Raw genomic sequence first — 26,291 nt, forward strand, 5'->3', positions numbered from 1 at the left:
TAAGAAACACTCCGGTAGTCATGGCTGCATGTATAGTAGACTAGTATAGCACACATCGGATCTTTTTAACTCAAGGGGCTGTATTTTGGATACATTCAGGGAGGACTAAAGAACTAAAATGTCGGAAACAGAAGAGGTGAATGTAGAAGAGACTTTTTTTTCTGAAACTTATTTTATCTTTAGATTATTAGGTCTACGCGTATATTTTTAACTTTATATCTAAAATTCCTGTATAAATGCGAAGGTCTGTACGTGTGATCGGTTGTCAAATTGGGCCACTGACTCAGATCAATGACTTTTGTCTAGGCCTTTGTATATACTAGTTTTGGGTAGGTTACTACATGTATTATCATATACTATTATTTCGTACAGGTTCCCCCTACATACATGACCTCAAAGGTTATGGGAAATGTTCTACCATCTTTCATTGTATTGTAAGGCACCAGAACTATTAGTGTTAATGATCCGGAATATAATCGTAAATCATTCACACTACGATTTAAATGAACATAAAGAAAAGATGCATTATGCACGAAAGGAGGATAGCTGGAGCACACCGTGTCCCGGTCAGTCACTATCAAGATTTCGGAGTGACCGCGCATTATGACTTTAACTCATATAATGTTACCTCAAATACATCTGCTGTTAAGTTGGTATCTAACGCAGGTTAATCTTCAATTTAAGTACTGAAATGGTATGCCCTTCGGGACACCAAAGGCCCTACCGCTCCATATAAAACTTTCTTTTTACGTTTAAGGCGGCGAAAACATTTTTGTTCTGTCCGTAGGCACCTTTTCTTCTTATCGTCCGAGAATTGCATCCTTGGCTTCAGGGCCCTTCACTCGGAACTTAACGAATACTTACTGTGTGTGTGTGCGAGGGGAGGAGCATGCAACTGACCCTGATATTCGAGGATGCCGAACAGGGGGCAAGAATGTCGATTCGAATTGGATGCTTTGCCCTCGCGCGTTGCTGTAAACGTGGCCGACGCTGCAGTCAAAACAATCAAGAAAATCAAAGTTTAAAGAAGGCCGCCATGAATATATGTAGGCCTACCCAATCGCGAGATCTAAAAACCATCTCTAAGCTACAGCATCATTTACTTGTTACTTTTAACCTTTATGATACTAGCTTGTACATTAATCAGGTAGCCAAGAAAAAAAATCCCATAAAAACGCCTATAGTTCGTGTTTGTGCCTCATGAACTACATTTTGATAATTTCTCAAACACATTCCGAGGCTTTTTCGTAAAGCCTATTCACCGGTCATCAAATGATGTCTAAAGCCTTTATTGCATGTAGGCCGGGCTTAATTGATTAATATAAAATGATAACTCATTTATCAAACTGTGTAAATATGTTTTGATGGCATACTGGAGATATTTGAAAATTATTAAAACTTTCTCCAAGACAGAGAGGGCTTACTCGATTTCGCAGAAAGGCGAAATACATAACGCACGAGAGTACCTATCATATTTCGGTACAGCTTTTCTTATTTTTAAAAGCGAGGTACTACGTTCTGGGTGTTCCTTTTTAATGCCAAGTTTCAGAAAATTTGCATGCATGATAGCAGCACTAACCAACCAACCAATTTCCTCGTTCTTGGATCGTGCGCAGGATTTACAAATGCATGTAAACTACATGTACGTAATGTACATCAAATAGGCCTACGTGCCCATAACTTTTAGGCCCTTAACAGTTAGGTTTATTCATATTATAGGCCTTAAAAGTAAATATTACCCAATTTACACGAACCATTTGTGTGGTTTTTGGTAAAACTTGTTAGAGAGCTGGATTATTTTAATCCCTCGGGATTAAATCACATAGTATACGGTATTTTTTCAAGCAAACATTTAATTTACCTGTGCAAAGACGAGATCCTCCGGTGTCAGATTATTCCGAATTTAAAGGCCGCATACTCCTATACTTGACGTAAGATACAGTTTGACTTTTTTAACTATGTCTCTGCTAAATAATACATGTAGGTTGGTTACTCGAAGATAATAGGTTTCAACACTGTTTTATATTTCACACTGCTTGTCAACAGAAATATGTTCCACATTTAATACGAAAACCTTTTTTTTTTCGGAAAAAATTCGGTCACTTAAAAGAAAATTTCTCTGGCTCCCCGGAAAAAATCCCAATATACACAAACAGAACGACTTTCTAAAGGGTCATCAGAGCAGTCGTTCTGATAACATTGACCCTCACGAAAGTCGTTTCGTTGGGAGTCCTAAGGTCTAAACCAGCGAAGGCAAATAAATTTAATACCCCCCCCCTTTAAAACACGAGTCAAGCGTGTTTGTTTGCTAAAAAAACATTTTTGAATAGGCCTCTGTCATGGTTTTTTTCTCTATTGTAAATTTGAATGTTTTCAGCAACGCTCCGTGAGCGAACAAGAAGAAAAGGAGGAGCGAAAAGACAGCGCGAGTCGCGCCAGTAACCAAGGTGATGGTGGGAAAACAAATGAGGAAAAAGAAAGCAAGGAAAAAGAAAGCAAGGAAAAAGAAAACAAAGATGATAAAGAAAAAGAAATGGAAAAAGAAGGTAGGATAGTTTCATTTTCCATCAAAAGATGGCGTTGTGAGTGTTGGTTGATGTTGGTGTTGTCGTCTTTTTTGTAGGTCTTGTTTTTGTTTTGTTTTTTGCATGTCACCTTTAAAACCTCAACTTAAGCCACGATTTTCGCCTTTGGCATGGTCATATTAAGGTACGGGCTGTACGTGCCATTCCACGACGCGACCCCCACCGTTATCTTTTAAGGAATGCGTTGATTGATTGACAACATATCGGACATTGTTGCACAAGCATTATACAGCTAAAAGCAATTGTCATTCAGCCGTGTCAACTTGAATTTCATATACGTGTGTACATGTAAATGCACGAGTTTTCTTGCTAAACTTGTGTGTGAACCGAAAGTCATAACAAATCAGCCAACTGAAACACAATTGTGTATATCGGTTAGTTGTACTTGTCACGAATGTTGCTTATGTGTACTACGAAAAGTAAAGATTTAGCGATAGTTTTTCGCTCCGTTGGTTCAAGGAAGTTGCGCCAGGTGGCTATAGGCAATGCGGTCAGATAACTATCGATCTGCCTTATCGATCAGGTAGCTTTAGTTCACGTTTTGTCGAACATCAAGGATAGATATATAATAAAGGCAACCATGAATAAGTTGCGTGATCTAAGGAAATGTATAGTGTTCAAGGTTGCATTCAATACGCATGTAATTATCGATTGATCTCAAGATTATTCTGATTCTGAAGACAAGAAGAAAATTTAGTTGAGTCGAGGGTATGCCAATTACTGGCGGCAAAGGCAGCCATATTGCAATTCACTTTTTTCGATAGCAGCCGCATTGGAATTCGGCCCTTTCATTAACCTCGAACAGTTTGAAGTCAAGTATGAAATGATATCATCTCAAAACTGTTTTCTTTGATTAAAAAATCATACATTTTTTCACTATTTCATAAATTCTCGCGAATGGCAAAAATAACACAGTTACAGTAACAGGTTTGCAGTAATTTGGTTGACGGTAAAGAAGGAAAATGTTTCACGTCCGGACAAAGCTGTTTCTCACGGCTCGTTATGTGTATACGTGTCAGTGCAGACTGAATGCACATGCAACCGCAGTACATCAGATGCACACTGTAGCGTCTATGTCACCAGGTCACCGGACATCCATGTTTTTTACACTTATTCTTTTTCTTGCCATCAAGTCCTTCAAGTCAGAGCAACTCTTGTGTTAGGAGTAGGTCGCCATGCAAGCTGTGATAAACATTATTTGTCAGCAGGTCTCCAGACGGTCAAATTGGCAGCCATCTTGAATAGAACAGGAATCGGAACCTGTTTTTGTTTATGATTTTGCTTACAAATCGGCTTGAAATTCTTCATAAATTTGGATACTTCGTGCACTTAAACTCGTAAGGGATACGGCCAAGTATCGGAACTTGTGTCACTGGCTCATTACGGAAATCGGAATACGTTATGCGGATCACAGAAGTCAGTATTTCTAAGTGCTTTCCGTTTGCGACCCGTTAAGATTGAATTCCTTGAATTTATGCAAGAACAGGCGAAATATTGAAATGGCTGCTCTTCTTCGAGGATCTTTTTGTTTCTCGCAAATTTTCTCATAAACTTGATATTTATCAACAAAATGGCGTCGACAATTTCTCTCTGAAAAGCTGACAAATTGGCTAGGATTAGAAATTCAATAATTGGCTCAATGCAAATACATGTAATACTATCGGCTTATAGATCGATTGGGTATCTTGGTATTGATACCTATTGCTAATTATCGTTACAAAACTTTCCTAATTGGGCCGCTTCAATCTACCGTGGACCGGTAAGCGCTCCAGGTGTGCTATGCCTCAACTTGTGAAGTGTATATCGAGTTTTCGCCAGGCCAAAGTTAAGATCTTGTGGGCACATCCACATTTTAAAGCCAGGCAACTCCATACTCCATACTCCACATGGAATTATTCTTTAACAAAGCTAAAATTATTGATTACATAATAATCAGTGGGATATGTATCATACATTTATATGCTGTTTTTAATATATATGTGCTTGCAACTGAGATAGAATATTTAGCATTGACTCGCAAACAGAACATACTGTCACCTTCCGGTTGCCATAGACACGCGTATAAACAAACCGTTGGGGGCATCTCACGTCGGCATGCGCCAAGATGATGTTTGACTCGAAGAAGAGTGACCACGGAACTTGGTTGATATTTTTATTCATACTCTCATGGATTATTCTTCATGGATATGATAGTGTATTGACATCTGTGTTAGACAGCAAATCGATGTTTTCACCCCAATGGCGTGCAGCTACTCTTTCAGTGAGGACTAAATGAGGTCTAAGTAGCAATGCCGTGATTTGATCAGCACAATACGTTGCCCATAATTATCTGAAACAGTTGACTTTTTTGTAGAAAAACAATATTGTGTGGCCACGCAATATTGATATAGGAATCGCTTAGTATCAATATGCGCTTTCAATAATTACGGAATTGGAAGTATCTGTGCAAGAAAATCACTTAGAATCGAGAATTCATTTGAGTGGTTGCCGTGGATACTACAACAGTTTGTGAGGGATTTGCCGAGAAATTATCGCGTTTGACTTTCTCACATTTGATGGATACACTACCTCTAGTACATCAGTTGAACTTCACGCAGTTTAAAGAATTACTGAACTTGAAAGGAGCATAAAAAGTACTTGTCGTGAACTGTTGCAGTATGCCGAGTAATGTGAATTTTGCCAATTTGAAGTGAATATCCTTACAGAATGGAGAAACTTGAAATAGATTTGACATTCGTGAAGGATTGCGTGGACACGGGAATAGGTGACATGGACAGCAAAATTGGCGTCGCGGGCAAAAATACTGATGAGGTTGTCCAACGGGAGGAAACGTATGTTCTTGATAATAATTCAAAATCGGATAAACAAGGAAATGACGTGACAAAAAGTTATACATTCGTAGCAGACGATCCTGCAATATTGAAAGAAGAAACTTTTATTTTGGACTCGAAAGAAGGAAATCATGGAAGGATAGCGGAAAAAAGTTCCGTCATTGCAAAAAACGATGGCGTCATCAAAAGTGGGGTAAGTCAAGCAGACGATAAATCTCCATCAAAAGGTAAACAATCTGAGCATGTCCTTCATTTGCTTCCTGAACGAACATTCGTCACTGGGACTGCTGTAGCAATACTTGATAATATAGATTTGACAGAAGTTGCCGAGACCGCCGGCCTATTCCAAGGGGATAGGATGAACAGGGATGGAACTTTTACCAAAGACTTTTCTGGCCCTGGAACCACTGTCGTGAAAGAGGCGACTTTCACGAAAATGTCTGGTTCTCGATATAACACATTGACAGGCGGCATTCCCAGCAGTGATAGCACTGCAAAAGAATCGACTAGCTCTGGTACCGATGTAATGAGAGATGGTACTTTCATCAAACCTTCTTATGGTCAGGAAAACGCATTTGCAGGGGGCGCAACTGGTCCTAGTACCGGTGTCATGAAAGAGGGGACTTTCACAAAACGTTCTGGGGGTCTTGACGAAACGTTACTAACTGGCGCTGTTGACAGCAACATCACTATCAACGAAAGGACTTTCACAAAGGAACTGGTAGAACAGCCGAATGAGGAGTCGTTGCTAGAACACTCCAATGCGAAGCTTATGGAAGATCACCCCAATGTAGAGCTTTTGGTGGAACACCCTAATGAAGAGTTATTTTGGGAACACCCGAATGAGGTGCTATTGGTGAAACACCCCAATGACGATCTTTTGGAAGAGCACCCCAGCGAGGAGCTTTTGGAAGAATATCCAAATGGAGATCTCTATGTGGGTTACCCCAGCGAGGAGCTTGCGGAAGAACACTCCAATCGAGAGCTATTTGTGGATTACCCCAGCGAGGAGTTTGCAGAAGAACACTCCAATGAGGAGTTGTCCGTAGAATACTTAAGTGGGGTGCAAGGTCAAATAGCAGAAATGTCCCTCAATGAAACATCATTCACCTCTTTCAATAGTTCACAAAGCACCATTCCTATGATCGCGTCCTCGGGAAATTTTACAGGAACTATAGGAAAGAGAAAAAGCGCCTCTGCCAAACGAAAGAAATCTTCCCTATCAGCTGGAGCTACTAAGAATATGGTCAGGAACGCCACTGATGTCATCACTGAAAATGCAGAGAGATCATTTATCGGTGATTCTGGTTCTCCAAATCCTACGCTGACATCCTTCGGGAACTTTGAAATTGAGAAGAATGTGCCGAGGAGCAAGCACGCTTCTGAGAAGTCCGACGATTGCCTTGACAGTGTTCTTAATGCTCTCGAGGAGGTGAGTCATGGATACGCTCCGAAATCTTCCACGACAATAGCATCATCGGACAGCTACGCGGTGAATGAGTCGAAGGAATTATACCATAAAAGCTACAAGAATTGTGGGAATGAAAACGAAGCAAATCTTGAAGAAAGTGAAGAATTTAGCCTCAGAAATGGGTCCGTTCTGAAGACAGAGACGTCAGTCATGGAGGCTGGAACCCGAAATCTTACTGGTGGGGCCACTATAGCACCTGATCCGTCCCGTGACCCTGCGTCATATCTGAATGATACTGGTGAGGTACGACCAAGAAGAGCATCAAACCAAGACTCGCACGAGCAGCCAAGTGCGACTGTCGTTAGCATCGATGACGAGAGGGCGAAGGCAGCTAAAAAAATAAGCAGAAGCACCGAAAAAGGTGTCCCGAAACTAGCCCGACGGAGTCGCGTCAGCATTGTCCATGTTTGTGATGTTCCTCTTGCAGTGCCTCTTGATGATCATGTTACAGCCCATGATGTGAACGGAATGGGGACGCATGCTCAAAGTCCTGCAGAAGTGACTGCTATTTCCCGAGAAGAAATGACATCAGGGCCGGGTTTTGTGAATGAGCAGGAGGTGACGTGTAATGAGTATGGTTGCGTGTTTGTGAGCAAGATGGTGAACCCGAGAAGAATTCCAACCTTCCGTGAGAAAAGCAAGGACAGTTTTACACCTTCCAAAAGTGCGAGAAAAGTTGAATCTGAGGATAAAGAGATTACCCATCTTGATCAACGTATTTCCAGTTTTTTAAATTCACGATCACTTATCGAGAGTATTTCTGCGCCTATCCATGACAGTGATTCAAAAATGGAAGCAAGCATTCAAAATGGCGCCGTTGAGAGTGATGAGTCAGCAAAATCGACACTGCAAAACGAGATTGGAGCTGAAAGCGACAACAGAATAGAAAGTACCACTTCAGAGATCACAATTGAGAGAGAAACGACCGGGGAGGCAGCTACCTTCGGTGCGAAACCCCCAGCTTCGGCAGCAACGAATCAAAGTTGTCTGCCTGTGTGGGACACCGAATCAGGGCCTTTGGAGAGGCCATCAGAGGATCCAGAAAACAGACAAGTGCATGAAAATGCAGTAATGGAACAGTCTATAAATCATGCACAACAAGCAAATGCAGATGCAACAAACTATGACCTTGAGAAACAACAGACAACGCGTGGAGACGTTGACCTCGAAGATAAAGGTTGTGACCTTGAAGGTGATGACATGGTCAAGGCCAGTGTTGGCGTTGGCAGTGACCAAGTAACCTCTGCTGGCGAAGTCAAGGTCAAAGATGGAAACAGATCGCATATACAGGATATTTCTGAAAATCAATTGGAAAGCGAATGTGAACTATGCAGTGGAAATGACATCGGCGTAAAATTTGAATCAACAGATAGATTTATCGAAAATCCACCTGCAGATCACAGCACAGGAGAGATGATAGCTGATATCTCTGTCGATGATAGTGCGCCTATTGAAAACGTGGGTGGAGGTAATGACAGGGGTGATAATAAACTTGATGCTGAATCTGCATTTAGTGACGTTAGTCAGTCTGCGGTCACGCAGGGTGTTGACAGTAGTGTTGGTAACGTGGGCATTAGCCACAGTGACACTGTGGATACGCGTAGTACTGGCTCGAGTGAGAAGGATTTTACCGGCGGTTCTGCAGACGTTGTCCCTATTGGTACACCGCACAACGGATTAGCAGACGATACTACTGGCAAAGGCTCCAGATTTGTGGAACGTGTTATAGGTCGTGTTGAAGACACTGAGAGAAGTTGTAGAGAGGTCACGTGTGCTTCAGATGTCGAAGCCAAGGCCACAACCGGTGTGAGCGCTGTTGTGGATGTCAGGGCAGATGGAGAGACCGCTCGCCCTGGAGGTGTCCGCTCTGAGTCAGAGACACCAGATACAAAAGATGGAAGTCAAGACGGACATTTATGTGGTAAATGGGTCAAAGCAGACGGTAGTGTCGATGGAAAAGCGACAGTTGTTGGTGTTGTTGATACAGATAAGATCGAACGAAATCCACAATCGCCGGATATGCACCTTCCAAGAGTTGGGAATTCTGACTCTGGATCCAATAATAGTAGATGCAACAATGATGAGTTTGTTGATAAATCGGTGGGTATTGTGACGAAAGATGATCCGATGATGAACGTAACGCATATGGATTTTATAACAGACAGTTCTCGGGTTGAAACCGGACATTCGACGTCTGAAGCAGGGACTCGTGCAAGTGGTATCAGCCAGTCAGATGAGCACAGGTTTGAAAAGGAGGGCGAGTCTGACCACGATGTTTCCATATCCAACTCCGATAGGCCTGCTGACATAAAAATTGTCGGAATGGATACTGCGGCTTTAAAAATTGACAAAGGCTTTGTAGAAGAGGATTATGTTAGAGATTCGGATTCTCTCCGCGATGGTAATGTTGAGGTGGATTATATCAAAGATTCAGACTCATTGGATATGAATGAAATGAATAGGGCGCCAGAATTTACAGTTACAAATGACATTCCTGTAGACAGGTGTGGTAATGTCTCGGACGGTACGCCCAGTGGGGATAATGTAATGATGACACAGAGGGAAAGTATTATATCCGCCCGAGTCACTTCATCGTCAAGCTTTGAAGGACCCGGCACAATACCCCATGGACCTAAAGGTCCAGTAGCCTTGGAAGAAAGGAGAAACTCTGTCACCATGGATGTTGGCTCTCCTGTTAGTGAGGATAACAATGTCACATCGCCAACGCCTTATGATGGTTTTGTAGGAAAGGGAACTCGAAAAAAGAGTTCTGTGTCTCTCACAGATGTCCCGCTAACAAAATCAAACATTGATTTACCCACAACAGAACGAAGTCGAAGCATGGCTAACTTGAAAAGTGACGGAAGAGACGTCATTTCTGATCAGATAACACTTGCAAAGCATATGGTAGCTAACAGCATTGAGGCCAGTCTTGGCAATCTTGACCGAGTTGAGGGAAACGCTGGAACAGAATCATCCAACATTGACGCTGGTGTTGACGGATCTGTCAAGTCGAGCCAAGGGAACGAGGATGCCGTTGAGGGTGTCGCTTACAGCAAGGCGGACAGTGTGCATAATCGATTTAAAAGCAAACATGTCCCTAAAAAAATTTTAACCAGATTGGAGTCAGCTCTTGTGTTTGATGCGGAGCTTGTTGACGATCCTAAGATGTCTGAGAATAAACCCGACTGGGAGTTGATCCTGGTTGCGACGAAAGAGCCCTCTATGGACGACCCAATAGACTACAGATGCGATGCGGAGCCGGGTGATGAGTGTAGACGAATGACATCGACAGAGTCAAGGGGCAAGGGTGACAGAAGTGTGGATGATTATCAGAACAGCGACTTCGGAGGGGTGATGACTACTGAAGAGAATAGCTTAAGTATCGTCGGCAATGAGAGTGCTGATGAAAATAACACAAACACTGTCGAAGGACTTGGAGAAATCGATAAGAAATCATCAGGGTCGAATATCATTGAAAATGATACAAAATTAGTCTCAGCAAACAATGAAGATAGAGTAATTAACGCTGTTAATTACACTTCTGAATTAGAACCCACTGTGAAAGTTGATTCGGACCATGCTGCGTCTGATGAAGGCCTGGGAGCGGACGACATAGGTGGTCGGGATTCTGACGACAATGATCACGTGACACGTCCGCCTGTGAAGCAGAAGGTTCGTGAAAGCTTGGAACGCCGCAGAACTCATACCCATTTATCCGTGGGGAATGTTGATGTGTCCGAATCGGTAATGGGGGCAGGGAGTTGTGGAATGGCCATGGCGGCTGTTGGGAGATACCGCCGGCTTTCTTCGGGGACGCCGTACAACCCACCAAAACTCAGGAAGGGAAACAGCTGTCCAGATATTGTTGTGACAAGCCCATCGGATTTACAGGATGAGCGGAACTATGAAGAATTCTTGAGTGTCTTGAATGCGCTGAAGGCGCAGCAGGAACAAGACCAACAAAGACAGCTGAAGAGTAAATCTCTATACACATTGAGTGAAGAGAGATCGTTTGATTTGTCCAGCGATAATGGACACAGCTCGGAAAAGGCCGAAGTTGATACAGCGGAAAAGACCGAGAGTGATACGGAAATTGCCGAGGATGGTGCGAAAATTACCGAGGCTGAAAAGTCACAAGAGATCCATACGGAGATAGCCGAGAGTCAAAAAGCTCATGATCTTGATCATGTGAACTCTGACACCAATGTGCCATCTGCAGCAGACGACAGTGAGGTGGTTGAAGGTAAATTGCAGACTGGGCGTGAAACGGAAGAAACTGAGGCAAGTGTGCATGACGTTGATAATGCTGCCAGTAAGGAAGGAAACGGGGTTGCAGACGAAAGGGAGGTCAGCAGCCAGATTGAAAACATGATGACGGAGACTGCGCCAAAGGCATCAATTACTCTGGGATCGCAAGACATGGACTCAAGCCAGAAGAAAGATTTGGAAAATAAGGGAAAAGTTGAACAATATGGTTTACCCCAAGCAATAGGTGCTGCGTCAGAGTTTGAGGGAGCCAAAGTTGAGGACGCCTCAGGAGACTTATTATCTCCAGCAGACGACCAACACATCGGTCGTCATGACGAAACGGTGAAGCAGATACCAGGTTTTGAAAGGGAGGAATCTACCGAAATCATGCTTGCTAGGAGTGGAAACGATATTATCAGCATCGACAGCAACATTGTGAATGAATCTACCGGAAATGACGTCATGCTGGCTACGAATGCAGACGATAACATCAGCATCGACAGCAACATTATTGTGAAAGTCACAGACGAGTTCGAAGATGGTCCACTGGATCTGCTATCGGTCTCGGAAACGGAGGTGAGATTTGGCGAGAGTCTGCACACCAGACCACCAGGGATTGTCGTCCAATCAGCAACACCTAACCAAAGCACGAAGTCGCTATCGATTACACCAATCCAAGGCGCTGGCAGTGATGACGTCATTCAGGAAACCTCGTCTCAAGTTAAGCAGGGGGAGACCATGAATTCATATTTTGCCAACGAGACTTCTAAAGAAAATGAAACCAGTTACGAATTCAGCGGAGAATATCCCAATCCAGTTGTGGCAGTCGAGAGGTTAAATTCGGAATCTGCACTTTCCAACGAAAGCAGGGGGTCCCCCTGTCCAACTTTGGAAGCCGAGAAGATTTTCGTTGATGACGTCGGTAGGGAACCTCCTGCACCACTAACGGAGGCCGATAAGGCGAACTCGCAGTCTGTGCGAGACCTAACGTTTCAATCACAGCCATCTGTGGAGAGCCTGGGTGCAACTAAGCCACCTGTTCGGCGGTGTTCATTGAATTTCGTGGAATTTATGAATGCGGAGGCCATTGGGGTAGATATTTCGCAATACATGAACGAAGTTCATGATGCATGTGAAAATATTCAAGGCGGAAATGACGTAGATTTGAACGAGGGCGCATGCGTATTAGAGGATAACGGAACTGATAGCACGCATGAACAACAAGAGAATTTGGCATGTGCCGAAACAGTTGAAAAAGTCGATGGAAAGCTAATTACGACTTCCTATGATGTTGACGATATTTTTGTTGAAAATCAAAATACGGATTTTCGTGTTGCGTCGTCTTTTGACGGACTTACTGCAGACGATGATAGAAAAACGGTTGTGTTATCGGAAACAATTAGCGAACATAGAATTGGAGGCCCCGCTGAGAAACCGGAAGTTGCAGACGCCATTCTGAAATCGTCTGCTGAGAACGACCAGGATGACTCGAATTATGACAACGATGCAACATTTGTATTCAACCAATCGGAAGGCGAAGTCCTGGATATTCACACTGCCGCACCAGTGGCAGAAATGACCTCGCGTGAAACGTATCAAAATGAGAAATTACGAGAGTCTTATGAAAATTACAAAACTGGGGGTATTGCGCTCCGCAGTGATGACATTAGTAGTGATAATAAGAAGGCTAAGATTTCTACTGTGCATGGACAGACTTCTTCAGTTACCATGGAAATGGGCCAAACGATTTCGGACGAAAATGAGATTACGGAGACCATCAAAGAGACGGTTAATCAGCTCTTTGGCCAAATCGAATCTAGATCGATCGCAAATCTCGAAATCGGAGACAAAAGCGTGAGGGTGGACGAGACAACCCATGATGCAACAGCCGAACAAGAAATCGCTAACGCAGACGAACGAGGAGTGACGACGGACGACACAGACGCCATCAAAGAATTTAAAGGTAGGGCATGCTGTTGTTATTGTTGTTGTCATGGAAACTCGCTCATTAGGAAATCTTTAGAACAAGCTGATGGAGGAGCTGTATTGCCCGATTGATTTTCTAATGACCTCAGATTGAAGGTCCGTTACGTTCTCAGTCAACAAGTCGATAAATACATTCACGCATAATACTATTCCATATGTGCATGTTCTGTATAATATTGCTACATATGATATGTGGCCATTCAAGTTAAAGGGAGAGTATAGGCAGAAGCTTGGTAGGTTTGATTGAGTTACACAAAATCGCTGATAGGGGTCTCTTCACACTCTCAGCACATCGAAATTATTCACGCTCGTATGAGGGGTATTATCGCCTAATCAAACGCAACCCAGGCCTGTAACTGGGCACCTACATGTAAGTCACATGAGGACTACCAAATTGTCTCCCTAGTTCCTGCCTATCGTCCCCCTCTAATACATATATCGGAAGAAAGAATAATAGCTTATTATCAAGCCAAGTGCAGTGGCCCTGGTCGTCTGATTTAAATGAACAAATTTCAGCTGAGAGCCAACCCTTTGACTCTTTTTCCTAACTCTTTTAAATGTCGTTTGGTCGTCGATGTTGGCCGGTGTAGCAGTCTTAAATGTCCCCTTGGAAAAAGACATTTAAGACTATTACAACAAGACAAGTCCATTTGGTAGTTTTAAAATGTCTAATATGTCCTCGAATTCATCGACACTACCTACATATACTTAAAATTGGTTTTAAATTCCAACAGCAGATTACTTTGAAGACGCTGCAGAACGCGAGGAAGAAACTCCTGAAGTAGTCTTAGAAAGACGAAACGAAATCAAAATCCTTGATTTGCAAAAGAAGATAGAGGATGTCACCGCTGAAAATATAAACAGTGAAGGTCAGATCGAGGCGCGAGAAGCAAACAATTTGGACACCGGAAGTGACGTCATGATTGCTTCAGGAATGGACGCGGATATCGGAAAAGCTTCCTCTGAAAGCGAGACGACGTTGAGCCATTCTCACAGTTTGCATGTCTTGGAATCTCCGTGTCTTTTGGAGGATTCTGCTCACAATAAACTACCTCAGGGTTTAGATGTAATGAAGGAGATCAATCTAGAAGAGAGACACATGCACGAGGACGGCGCAAGGGTGAGCCGTCCTCAGACCGCGGTGGTCAAAATGGCGTCTGATGAGGAGGGGAAGGATTCTGGGGCACCAGCAGAGAAGAGGACAGTCCAGGAGGCCGTCACTACTCAAGCGGTCGTTAACAGTCAGCCAGCAATGTCAGAAGATGCGTTGCAGGATACAGGAGACGTCGGACTTGACACAGATTTTGATCAGGATGTTGAAGGCGCCATGGGTGAGAAATCCACTGCGCCAGAGCAAGAGGACGGAAAAGTAGAAATAGGAACTGACACAGTAGATCCTGTCATGTCACATGCTCGCGTTGATACAAATGCGATGTCGTACACAATTGGACAGGATGGCAAGTTGGAATTTCGGCCAACAGATGACGTTGTGGAGTTAGACCTTCGGAAGGTGGTTCCAGTCACTGAAAATATGACTGAAACGTCTGGTGGCACTGGCGTTGACCGACCGACTGCGCTAGGGTCAAAGGTCAACGAGGTGTGTACAAATTTACCAGGTGATACTGAAGGCATGACGGTTGAGGGGAAACCTGTTGCAGATTTTGTTGTTGGAGGGGATGAAAATGAAGGAGAAACTGCACTCGCGAACTCACAATCTATCAATGAAAAGTGTGACGATTTGACGGAAGTTGGGATGCCGTCAGGGGATGCTGTTGCTGACGTCACTACTGAAGTCCAAGTCTCCAGAGAAGAAGCAGAGGAGAAGGGAATCGGTAGCTACACGGAGCCTTCTCGTAGTGTAACAGGTAGAGAGATCATCACGTCAGCAGCAGTTCGTGACAACGTCACTGCGGAAAAACCATTTCGGCGGGTTCCTTCCATTACAATTGAAAGAGATGATGGAATTCAAGTTTTAGAACCAGAACCGCCAGAGACTGTTGAAGAAGTCCCCGAAGATGAACCGAAACTTGGCCACAGATATCAGTATTATAAAGGTGAAGTTTACGATGGATATTTTCAACTTGACATGAACCAAGGCCAAGCAGAGTCGACCTCTTCTTCCGACGCAGGCGCAGTTGCGACGGAGACTGCGGTTGGTGCTAAAACTGATATTAGCCCGGTAGACGGAGCAGCGGTGGATGGCTCAGTCGGAGTTGCAGTTGATACCGACGTGAGAGATTATAAAAACCAACCCGGCACATTGACGGGAGCTGCCATCATGGAAATTCCTGCACCTTCTCAAAACAGTGGTGGTGCTGACAGCCAACCAGATGACGGAGTCCTTGACGGAAATGATTCAATTGACATTAATTTTGCTTCAGAAGTTTCTGAAGGACTGCAACATGTTTCGGGAAATATCCCAGAAGGCAACGAGAAGTTCGCCCCAGTCCTGCCACAGCAGTCAATCGAGCTGACCAAAACTCCTCCAAACTCTCCTCTCAGACCTAGCCGAGAAAACACCGAGGTCATGGAGCCTGGGGACGAGGTCAATCGGGCAAATGATGACGTAAATACAAAAGGTCAAGATCAAGGTAAAACTACCTCGGAAGATTTTGGTATTTCTGGAGCAACACTTGGTGAGAGAAACATCGATGACACTCGTTTTGAGCGAGGCCGAACACCGGAGCCTCTGACCGCAATTAGCAAAAGTGCTTTTGAGAGTATTGGAAATGTGAGTGATGGTATTCTTCTTAAAGAGGCTCAGAATAATACGATTGCGGATGAAAGCATCAAGGACATTTCTAAGAAGTTTGATAATGTGAAAAAGGACGCTGTTGATGTCGTTGTGAAACAGCTGTTGGCTGACTTAGAACGAGAGTTAGAAATGGAGCAGGCTGATGAGGCGAAACGGGCTGAAGTTTCGTCATCAGGTGACGGGGAACTGGAAGCAGCTGACCTCACGTTTCCATCTCATGTAGACAGCTGTAATCAAGAGATAGACGATCATGATAGAGCGGTGTCCACTCCAACCGACCAGAAAGAGATGACGCTAACTAATGACGTCAGTAGTTTTTCAAAGTCAGCAGACGAGCCGATGGCGGATCAAGCAGTTTTAACTGAGGATAATGCACACATGTTAGATAAATTGGATGAATTTGGGGGCGAAAGTCATTTAGATGGTATGACAGAAGGAGGAGAAGACTCCAGTGAACTGAGTACCTTCCTGGAGGATGTTCTAAAACTTGAAGAAGATGGCGGACAACGTAGCCAAGGTGATGACCTAATTGATCAGCAGGACAGCGAAGTGGAAGTTACCATGGTTACTAAACAGGATGAGAACGTGATGCCAGATGATATGTCAATCAGTGGTTCCTTAATGAAAATTGATGAGGGAAGTGAAAATGAGGCGGTGCAGACTGATATTGTGTCAGAATCTAAAATGGCGGATATTGAAAATAAAATGGCGGATGACAAAAACAATATGGCAGTTGACGAAATCAAAATGGCGGATCAAGAACTAAAACTGCGTCAAACTGAAGAAAGTGCTGCCGAGATAACTGAAGAAGAGACCAAACGGTTACCTGATGAGATTGTTGTATATGATGAACAAAATGTTCCTCTTGATATCGAAAGAGAAGTCATTGGTGCTGCTGATGGAAATTACGTAACTGATGAAAAGAGTGAGAAAAGAGTTGATGAAGTTTTTTATGTTGATGACGGTGTGAATGAACTTGTTGATCAAGCAGCGATTGAAGCTGAAGTTGCTGGGACAGCAAGCGAGAGAAATGTGGACACTAATGGAGGTCTGAAAGAAGCAGAGTCAGGTCTTGATCAAACAGAAGTTGAAGTTGAGGGAGCTGGTATTGTAAAGGAAGAAATTGTAGACAATAATGGAGAATTGGATCAAACAGAGGTTAAAGATGAGGAAGCTACGACCTTGACCGTAGAGATTGTTGACAATGATGGCGATTTAGATCAGACAGAGGTTAAATCGGAGGAAGCTAGGGAATTCATCGAAGAGATTGTTGACAATGTTGGCGATGTAGATCAGACAGAGGTTAAAGATGAAGGAGCTGGAACATTAACCGTAGAGATTGTTGACAATGATGGAGATCTGGATCTAACAGAGCTTAAAAATGGAGGAGCTGGAGTTGTAAGCAATGGAATTGTGGACGATGAGGCAAATTTAGAGGCTCCTGCTTTAGAAACCGATATTGTAAGAGAGGGAGGGCTAGTTGGAGTAGATGATGATATTGCATATACGAATGGCGTGGTTGTTGCAGAAGGAGGAACTGATGAAGAGGAATATGCAAATGAACACAACAACGATAACTCTGCAATTCCCGGCCATTTTGAAAATGGTGCAGAAGGAAGAGAGGTCACAGATAAAAACATCGCAATGTATGTGGATGATTTGGAGGATGGAGCTGAATCGGTGACAGGGATAGTTGTAGATGATCGGCTCGATGAAGCGGCTGTCGAAGAGATTGGGAGAGGAAAACTTGATCATGGACTGATGATGCCTGGTGCATTGATCGAGGCAAGTGGCCTTGGGGGCGAAGACAATGTTGCAGGAATTTCGGATACTGAAGCAGAAATCCCGTTGCAAAACGGAGATATTGGTGCAAATGATTTGGCAAGCGAAATAGCTACTGGGGAAAAGGGTGATGTTAGCGCTGGCCTTGAAATTGGAGAGCTACAAAGTGGAGAACTTCCTGATTTGGGAGGAAGTGCAATACCAAGTTATGATGTAGGTGAAGTTGTTGAAGAAAAATTTGTCGATGAACAAAAATGGAATAGGACCAGACGAGTCACGTTTGAGGAAAATGCAGTAATCATTAACTCTAGTGGAGAATTGGAAAGAATGAAAGATGTCAATCTTGAATACAATATGGCGACCACAGACAAAGCAGACGACAATGACGTCATAGGTATGGTTGAAAATGGCGACGGGTTAGTCAGGGAGTATGAGGATAGTTTAGAAGCGAGGCTGTCGAATGAAAGTGGTGAAAAAGAAGTTGATTCTGATACAAAGAAAGATGTTGACATTTTAGTTGTCAAAGATGACGTCACAGGTTCCGAAGATGACGTCACAGGTTCCGGTGTGTATGAAAACGATTTCGACTTCGAGGAACTCGTTTCCGAAGATGAAGACAAGGATGCTGAATCTGATGATAGAACAACTTTGGCTCGAAAGCCAGTGCTTGATTTCAACAGTAGTGACTATTTTATCAATGATGAAGCTCTGCGGACTCCTTGCAAAGGAGAATATTTTGAGAGTGAAATAAGCGATGCACCAACAACGGATCATAACATTGCCAATGAGGATACGGAGCAGACGGAAGTTGTTATTGATGCTAGCGATGCTCGTCAAGAAACTGGTGGAGAGCATGATGAGGATGAGAGGTCATTGCACAAAAATGCAAATGAATCCGAGAGAACATTGTGTGCGGTACCTCATGATCATCAGCCTGATCCAAATGTTCCAGAAAACATACTCGCGGAGGTAGATTTAAGTGAGTCTGACGCCTCATCTGCTGGCGCTGTTGCCGATAATGACAACGGAATGTCTGAAGAACCAAGTGTTTCGAAAGAAAAAACAGAAGTTGATTCGGTGCCCGAAGAAGGCAACCATATTGAACAGGAAGAGAGGAAATCCAGCCCAGGTGATGGTCCCGCCGACCCGGAAATGATAAGTCCCGCAGCAGACGATTATAAAAAAGATGACGTCAATTTTGAAGTGGACAGGACACAATCTGGGGACGGACATTCGAGTCCAAGGAGTCCGGGAGATGAACAAAAGGTTCACAAAGGGTATCAGACAAATGACGATTTTGATATACGAGGTGAGAAATTTGATGACGTCACCAAAAAAGAAACTTTCAAAACAGCCGCTACTGACCAAGAAATGGAAGCAGATAGAACATCAAATGAAAAATTCGGAGAACAAAACCTAAGTGGTTATCTTGAGCCTATTTCGGTAGATAAATATATCATAGAACCGGAAATAGATAGAGTCAACGAAACAGAATGCGCAGAAGAAGGAGAAGTCAAGTTTGAGCCTCGTTTTGAAGTTCGAAGTGACGTAGACACAGCTGTTGATGGGTCTGCGCATGTTCGAGCGGATGGCGTAACGGAAGGAAGAGTAGATGGAAAAGATGAGCGAGTTGATGAGCAAGAGTCTGCTATATCACGTGATCGCGAGGATGAAAACGCGATGTTGCATTTGCTCAGAAAGGATGATGAGTTTGAATTTCGGCCAACAGATGGCGGTGAGGAGCTAGACCTTCGGAACGTGGCTCAAGGGACCGATGAAAAAGTCACTGATAATATGATTGAAACGTCCGGTGAATCTGCACAAGATGTTCCTGAGGTGGACATGCAGGATGACAGTGTCAAAATAAAAAATGAGACAGGAAGTGAACAAGAGCCTGATATATTACATGATGAAAATGCTATGTTAGATGTAATTGGAAAGGATGATGAGTTTGAGTTTCGGCCAACAGAGGGAGGTGCGGAGCTTGACCTCCGGGACGTAGTTTCGGGGTACAATGATAAAGTCACAGAAAACGTAATTGAAACGTCGGGAGAAGTGGAAAATAATGGGAATTTCGATCATATTATTGCGCCGACAAAACTCAATGTGTTCATTGGTAATAAAGAAAACATAGCCGTCGCAGAAGTTAATAAAACCAGACCAAAGGGCGCGAAAGGCCCGATGAAGTCTCTAGAAGCGTCAACGACACTGAGAAGTCCCAGAAATGAACGGCACATGTTAGCTAAAACACCAGAGAGGTCCCCAACAAGGAAGAAACCCGTGATTGAACGGAAGCCTTTGACGAAGATTCAACCACTCCCTCCCGGAAAACTGCGACCAAGTCGTCTGCGCCAGAACATACGGGTACTTCCAAGACCGGTCAAAGGTCAATCTGAGCAGTACAGAAAATCGGAATTTCAGAGCCGGGATCCATGTATTGTTGGTCCGAAGAAAGCTGAAGAAAATAAAGGGGAGGGCAAGGGGAGAGTGGTGGATCGTAGCCGGAGTCCGGTGAAGTCTCCGTGGGGGCCACGCTACACAGAAGAACGCAGTAAAGCCCGCCGCGCAAACTTGGAGGATGTGCAATTTGAGCTAAAGGTGAAGCCTATGAAAGTACCGATATGTGCCGTGTCGCCGTATACTGCAAGAAGTTCAAGACCGCGGTTGAATTCGAACAAATTGGCAATGCCTGGCCGTGGAAAATCACCCGGGTCATCCAGAAGTCCCGCGCGTCACGATGACGTAAGATCAGGTGATGACGTCAGAGCAGATCATGACATCATAGGCGAATTGCGTCATGACGCGACGGATCTTGAAGACGACGCGCATAGCAACTGTCGTAGCCTGTCGCCGGGGAGAGCGTGGATCGAAAAAGAATTGGAAGCAGTCCACGCAAAGAGCGCATATCGGGGTTCAACGGCGCGTTTCCATGCACCAAAAAGACCTGAAGCGCCCACTCCAAGTGCAAAAGGACACTTATCGAAAAGTGCAGAACCTGTGAATCGGCTGGATAAGGCTTTGAGAGCAAGTGGAGCTAAAACCGCGCCCCTGTTGCGTCGATCAGGGCCAAACTCATATCGTCGGAGGCTCTACCGCCCTGCGACTTATAACATCACCGTCCCAGAGCAGGACGAATTGGACCTACGGTCGCGGCAACTGGAAGACATGTCCCCGCCAAGCTCGGAAGGAAATTCGGGTACTCGGCCGAAATATCTCCCTCACCCGCCAAGTCAGCAGTTGAAAACTGGGCGCGGAAAGAGCAAAGGTAGAACATGGTTTGGCTTCTCTGCATGGAGTGTAATCTGTACGGAATGATGTACAATATCCTGCATGGAGAGCTGTATACACTATCTGTTTCCCTGCATGGAGTGCTGCCTGTCACAATTGCATGCATTATGAAAATGTCACTGATTGTATTGTCCGTTGCATGAGTTTTGATTGATGAAGTTTTGTTCCAGGCCTATTTGTACCTCTAGACCGTCCGTATTCCCCCTCCATATGTAAGAATAAGTACGAATAAGTAACCAACATTTTGAATTTTAGGTCAACCCTTGATGAAAATAATTCCCCAATGTTGTCATACTGTGTACTATTACTAACGTCTGTTTATGTGTCTGTTGTGCTCTAGATAACAATAAACAAACCACGTCCAAATCAGGGGCGGAAAGTCCAAGAAAGGGTAAGTCTCGTTCACGTGACATGTTTTCATGGCAGTGGCGAGAGTGTGCGTGATTGGCGTGATTGGCGAAAAAAAGTGGAACGTATTACAAACTTGGCTGTCTCATGCATGGTTTGCGGGAAGAACTGCCTTATCAATCACTACAAAGCGATTACGAAGAGTTTTAAAAGTCACGACTGAGTGTCTGTGTCCTGGTGTTTGTGTGTTTCAACAAGGAAGTTGTATGTGATACAACTTCTTTGTTTGTATAGTAAGGCGCGGTGAAACCTAATGACGACATGTCCTCCACAGATAATGTAAACATCTCTAAAAAGAATGATGTCTTCGAGGATATTTGAACTTTGTGTCTCAATACCTTCTCCTTCTCCATACAGCTTCTCCTCTATTTACTCAAGTGACGATCGTATACGCTTTTTCGCTCAAGTATAACCTAATGGTGTTAATTAGTAAATTACTTGCAGTTGTTTAGGCTGACAGCAGGGGTAATGACGTATTATGTAATCACCCGTCACCCCTTTCATTTGCCAAATTAACTGCGATTGCGACAAGCGAAATTATTTAATAGCGAATTTAGCGACATCGCGTACGAGTAAAATAATTCTGTCTCCGATTGGAGACTGTGGTCACAGAGGCTGACTTGGTTTCACCGCTCGAATCGCCACGCCGCTTTTCCCCTTTCATTTGTCCGTTTGCTTCACCATCTTCATATTTTCGCTATTTCGCCACGGTTAAGATCGGCCGCGGCGAACGATCGGGAACGAGGGGAGTGCGGAATCAGTCTCGGTCGCACTTCCCGCTCTAAGAGAGAGAAGTTAGAAGCTCTAAGTTGCAAAGCACCCGCAAGTCGTTTCCAGCCCGTCTTGACAACACGGAACAGGGAAGCCCGAAAGGGAATGGTGACGTCACACACAAAGAGGGGATGCCCACGTTCTCGTTCTCAAAGTCGTGGCCGATGTTCTTAACCCCCTACTGTCTCCATTTTTATCATACCCGTTGCATTGACCCGGTAGACAGAACCACAGCATTCCCCGCTTTAAAGTTCCAACCACGTTGTATTAGGCTTTCATTGCTTTGAACCAGGTGTAAAAATTTAACGCCCCCCCCCCCCTTCCGCTGGCCAACAATAGGACAGAGAAAAATCGACTGTCTTACAGAACAAATGTGCTCTGCAAAAAAACGCCGTTAAAAACTTCATTTTTTGTCGTTTTATGCTTTCATTGAACTAATGTTTGTCAATTTCACTTTGTTATTTTAGAAGAAGACAAGAAGCAGAAGGAATACTTCAGAAACGAGCTCAAGCGTCTACAGACAAGTCTTCAGCGAGAATCGTCCAAAATTAAGGCGCCTCCCGTGTAAGTTAAAGGATTATCCAGCTTATGGATAAAACTTAAAGGATCATCAGGCGAATGCGCGTCACTTTGACAACAGTCGTCGGGCCCGTCATCTTTGACCTATGTCAGGAGCTTCTACTAATAAGCTAGAAAATTGCCCGTAAAGTTGTCAAATTATCTTTTTCCTTTTTAATGTGCCGTAGTGTAAGCAACATCTCGCTATTTTTGCAGGAAACCTCATTTTCCCTACGTTTTTACCAACCTCGCGCCCTACTACAACACATACACAGCCAGCTACCTCATCGAATCTGTAAGTACAATATAACCTGAAACTTGAGCTAACGATATACCATCGTTTTCTTCAAGAACGAAGGTGTGGTATTAGTTTAGAAAATATGTGTAGATGAGCCTTCAATAAAAATCTAACTTTTCAGAAGTTTTAATCAAAATCAGGAGTTGTAAAGGATGAACTTTTTTGTTTGTTTGACAGGCTGAGGAGGTGCCTATTTCCCGCGGATACATGATGCGAAAGACAGCCATCGGCCTTTGCGACCCCTGGGAGGATCTCCGAATGGACCGCGAAATGCTGCCCAGGATCGAGAGGAGGTTGCCGCGCCCGCTCGATAAGTGAGTACTTTTGACGTCAGGGGGCGGGTAAATACCATAATCAATCGAGTGATCAGTCAACCCCAAATTGATTATTCATCTTCAAACCTTGAAAATCGTGCTCTCAGTATTCAGGTGAAAAACTCCGTAATCGCGCGGTGACCGCTGGCAGACGCATGAAAGAGACACCACGTTACCCCCTCAGATGAAACTGACTCTTCGAGTGTTCTTTTTGCAGGAAAAAGCAGGCCCAGAAAAACCGGGAAAAGGGTGAGGGAAGCACGCGACTTCCTAAATTCCCCGCTGTGGAACTAGACACAAGAGACCTCTCCACCAGGAAACTCAATTATGATGATGTGAGGATGCTCCGGAATAAACTACGTGAAAAATACAGTGCGAACGCCGGGGTCAAGGTCGATGAAGATTACAAGCGGACGAAACAGGACTACCATCGCATGGAACTTGATAGGTAAGAAACACATTACTAGCCTAGTTAAGCTAGTTAACGTTTGGACAAACGGGACACTTAATCCGTTAATCGTAATCCGTGAGTGATGCAGAACCTCAGTGTCTTTGACTCGAATTTGTTTTCTGTGGACGGTTTGCCAGCATTGACTTGAGGAGGTTATTCAGTTTAGTCTCCATTTTCCAATCCTCGACATTGGTAACCGTCGCTATGTGTAGACTGTCCGGCGCCGAAATTTTAGAAGCAAAATAGATTATTATGATAGGGCCCGACACTTTTTCCAGCGGGATATTTTCTTCCTTCTTCACCGGCTTGTCTTCAGGCTCATTCATCCTCTAAAAATGGACTGTTCTCCTTGCAGATTGGACCAAGTCCATCCCTCCAATCGATCCCACATGAAATCGGCCTATTTCGCCTATCTCCGTAACACCCCAGGCTCCAAGCGGGCCATTAACGAGTGCGTCAAGAAGACGGAGGAGGAACTAGAGGAAGAAGAGAAGGAGCGCCAACGAAAAGAAAACGAACAACAACAACAACAGACCGTGGAAGCTACGTCATAATGTCGTCTGCAATAACTCGCGTTTTTTACCCTGATTAAATTTGCTCCCAGATCATTTTTTGTTTCGATTTATTACCCTGTTCAAACTTCTCTCGGTTAGAACGAGTGAAGAGCATAAATTGGCCAGCCAAATATACAGTGCGTAAATACGGCTGGCGGAGCGTGGCTAACAGCAAAGTATCCTGACTGTAGAAAAGCGATAACTCCACTGCGAATGATATGCCCAAAACATCAGCCGTCGATAGTGAATTGGCGAGTTCTCTGGATCAAACTGGAGAAGCCCAAAGCAACTGATTGGCCAACAGCTTATATATGCTTAGTTAAGTACGCCTATTTTCAGTTTATACTGTAGTTTCATTGGTTTTTGGCATATTCAAGTATTGTCGCTTTTCAACTGTTCTTGCCGATTATTTTCGGCACATTTTTTGTAAATTTATAGTTTGATGTAAATATTGTTTATAATATCCATCCATGTATTCGATAAAGAGAATGGTGCGACTGGGGTCATGTTCGTCTCTCACTTGCCCAAACCTCTGTGATTATACAGGGTGTAAATCAAAACATTGTCAAATTGAAAGGCCTAATAAGTTTTATGTAAAATGACACGGGCTAACAAGATCATACCATGATAAACTTGAGGCTTCAAGAATATGAATAAAAAAGGATTTCGCAACCATAATGCTGGTATAAGACCACTTTAACATTTTTGCAACTTTTTTTCCAAACATATTTCTGAAGCTTCTTGTTTATTGTGGTATACACTTATGAGCCTGCATCACTTCAAACAAAATCTAAAGCCTGCATCATTTCAAACACAATTGTATTAGCCTGGATATTAACTACAAACCAATTTCTTTCTCCTCTTAGTCATTGTTTGGCAATGTTTTGTATACACGATGTAAGCTTATCATATCATTGTGATTGTTAATAGCTGTGATCGACTAAATTTACGAATTCAGAAGGAAGTGAGAAGATTATTATGATGGCGAAAATATAAGCTCGTTCTGTCCGTCCATATATTATAGTTTAGGGACAAGTTTGTTGTTCTTAAAGTGTTTACTAGTATTTCATTTCACATGCATGACTGTGATGTTAGTCTACATGGCCTTCTCTATCAAACAGTACATATCATATTCAGATATTTACCGAACGGAGTAGGCCTTAAACGTTATTGACTAACTGCTAAAAATGCTCAAGATTCGTGCTCAGATTAATTCACGTCCCTGGATTTGTGCAGAACATTTGAGTAGCCGGTGTAGCAGTTGAAAATGTCCCCTTGAAAAAAGTATCCGGCCCCATTGTATTCTGACGAGTACTGTAAAATAGGCCAGAGCCGTCGCTTTTTCAATGCACACCTGCTCTGCATCAAATCGAATTCAACCGCTTTACGACAAAGTGATATTTCAGAATTTACGACGGCTCCTGACTGAATTTATAGTTCATCTGAATCTGAATGTTTGTTTTCATCTTTCTGCCGTACATGTAGCCCAAGAAGATTTCGGGATATTGTGTTCTCAAAATTTGTGATACAAATAAATTGTTGTATTTTGCAAAAGGTGATTTCGGTTCAATTTATTTGCATTTTACCGTGGAGCAAATATTTTTTTGGGAAGACCATGCAACAGAGTGGACTTCGTTGCCGATGGTAATGGGCGATATGAATAAAGACTAGCAAATGCTTTTTTCTAAATCTCCATGTACATTTACACTAGGCCTTCCTGTACAAAACCGGAGTAAAAGCATTTGCTAGTCTTTATTCATATCACCCATTGAATGACGACGACAATGAAAGGCCAAGCAGGAAAAACACAACTTCATGACCATCGGGATATTGAGACAGCTTCGACTATATTATAACACGGTCTTAGGGTATGACAGGGACCAAGAGCCATCCTCGACACTATAGTATCTTACGACAGTGGGTTTCCGAGCTTCATTTTGTGGGTCATCTCTGGTACAACCTTCCATTAGCAGACACCACTTTACTAC

At 43.6% G+C, this 26,291-nt stretch overlaps 1 protein-coding gene across 2 annotated transcripts; it reads left to right on the top strand.

Annotated features, from left to right (window-relative positions):
* Positions 1–25,251, top strand: LOC135503266 (myb-like protein X). Of its 2 annotated transcripts, XM_064796766.1 has the most exons (8): positions 1–136; positions 2,378–2,546; positions 21,290–21,340; positions 22,596–22,692; positions 22,903–22,981; positions 23,162–23,298; positions 23,516–23,746; positions 24,105–25,251. In XM_064796766.1, exons 1-8 carry the CDS (start codon positions 119–121, stop codon positions 24,301–24,303), a joined length of 981 nt encoding a protein of 326 aa, XP_064652836.1. In that variant the 5' UTR covers positions 1–118; the 3' UTR covers positions 24,304–25,251. The 2 variants fall into 2 exon arrangements, with proteins under 2 accessions (XP_064652836.1, XP_064652837.1); XM_064796767.1 differs by lacking the exon at positions 21,290–21,340.
* Positions 25,252–26,291: the final 1,040 nt, after the last annotated feature.

This window comes from Lineus longissimus, chromosome 19 (assembly GCF_910592395.1).
Source record: "Lineus longissimus chromosome 19, tnLinLong1.2, whole genome shotgun sequence".
In the NCBI taxonomy this organism is placed as follows: domain Eukaryota; kingdom Metazoa; phylum Nemertea; class Pilidiophora; order Heteronemertea; family Lineidae; genus Lineus; species Lineus longissimus.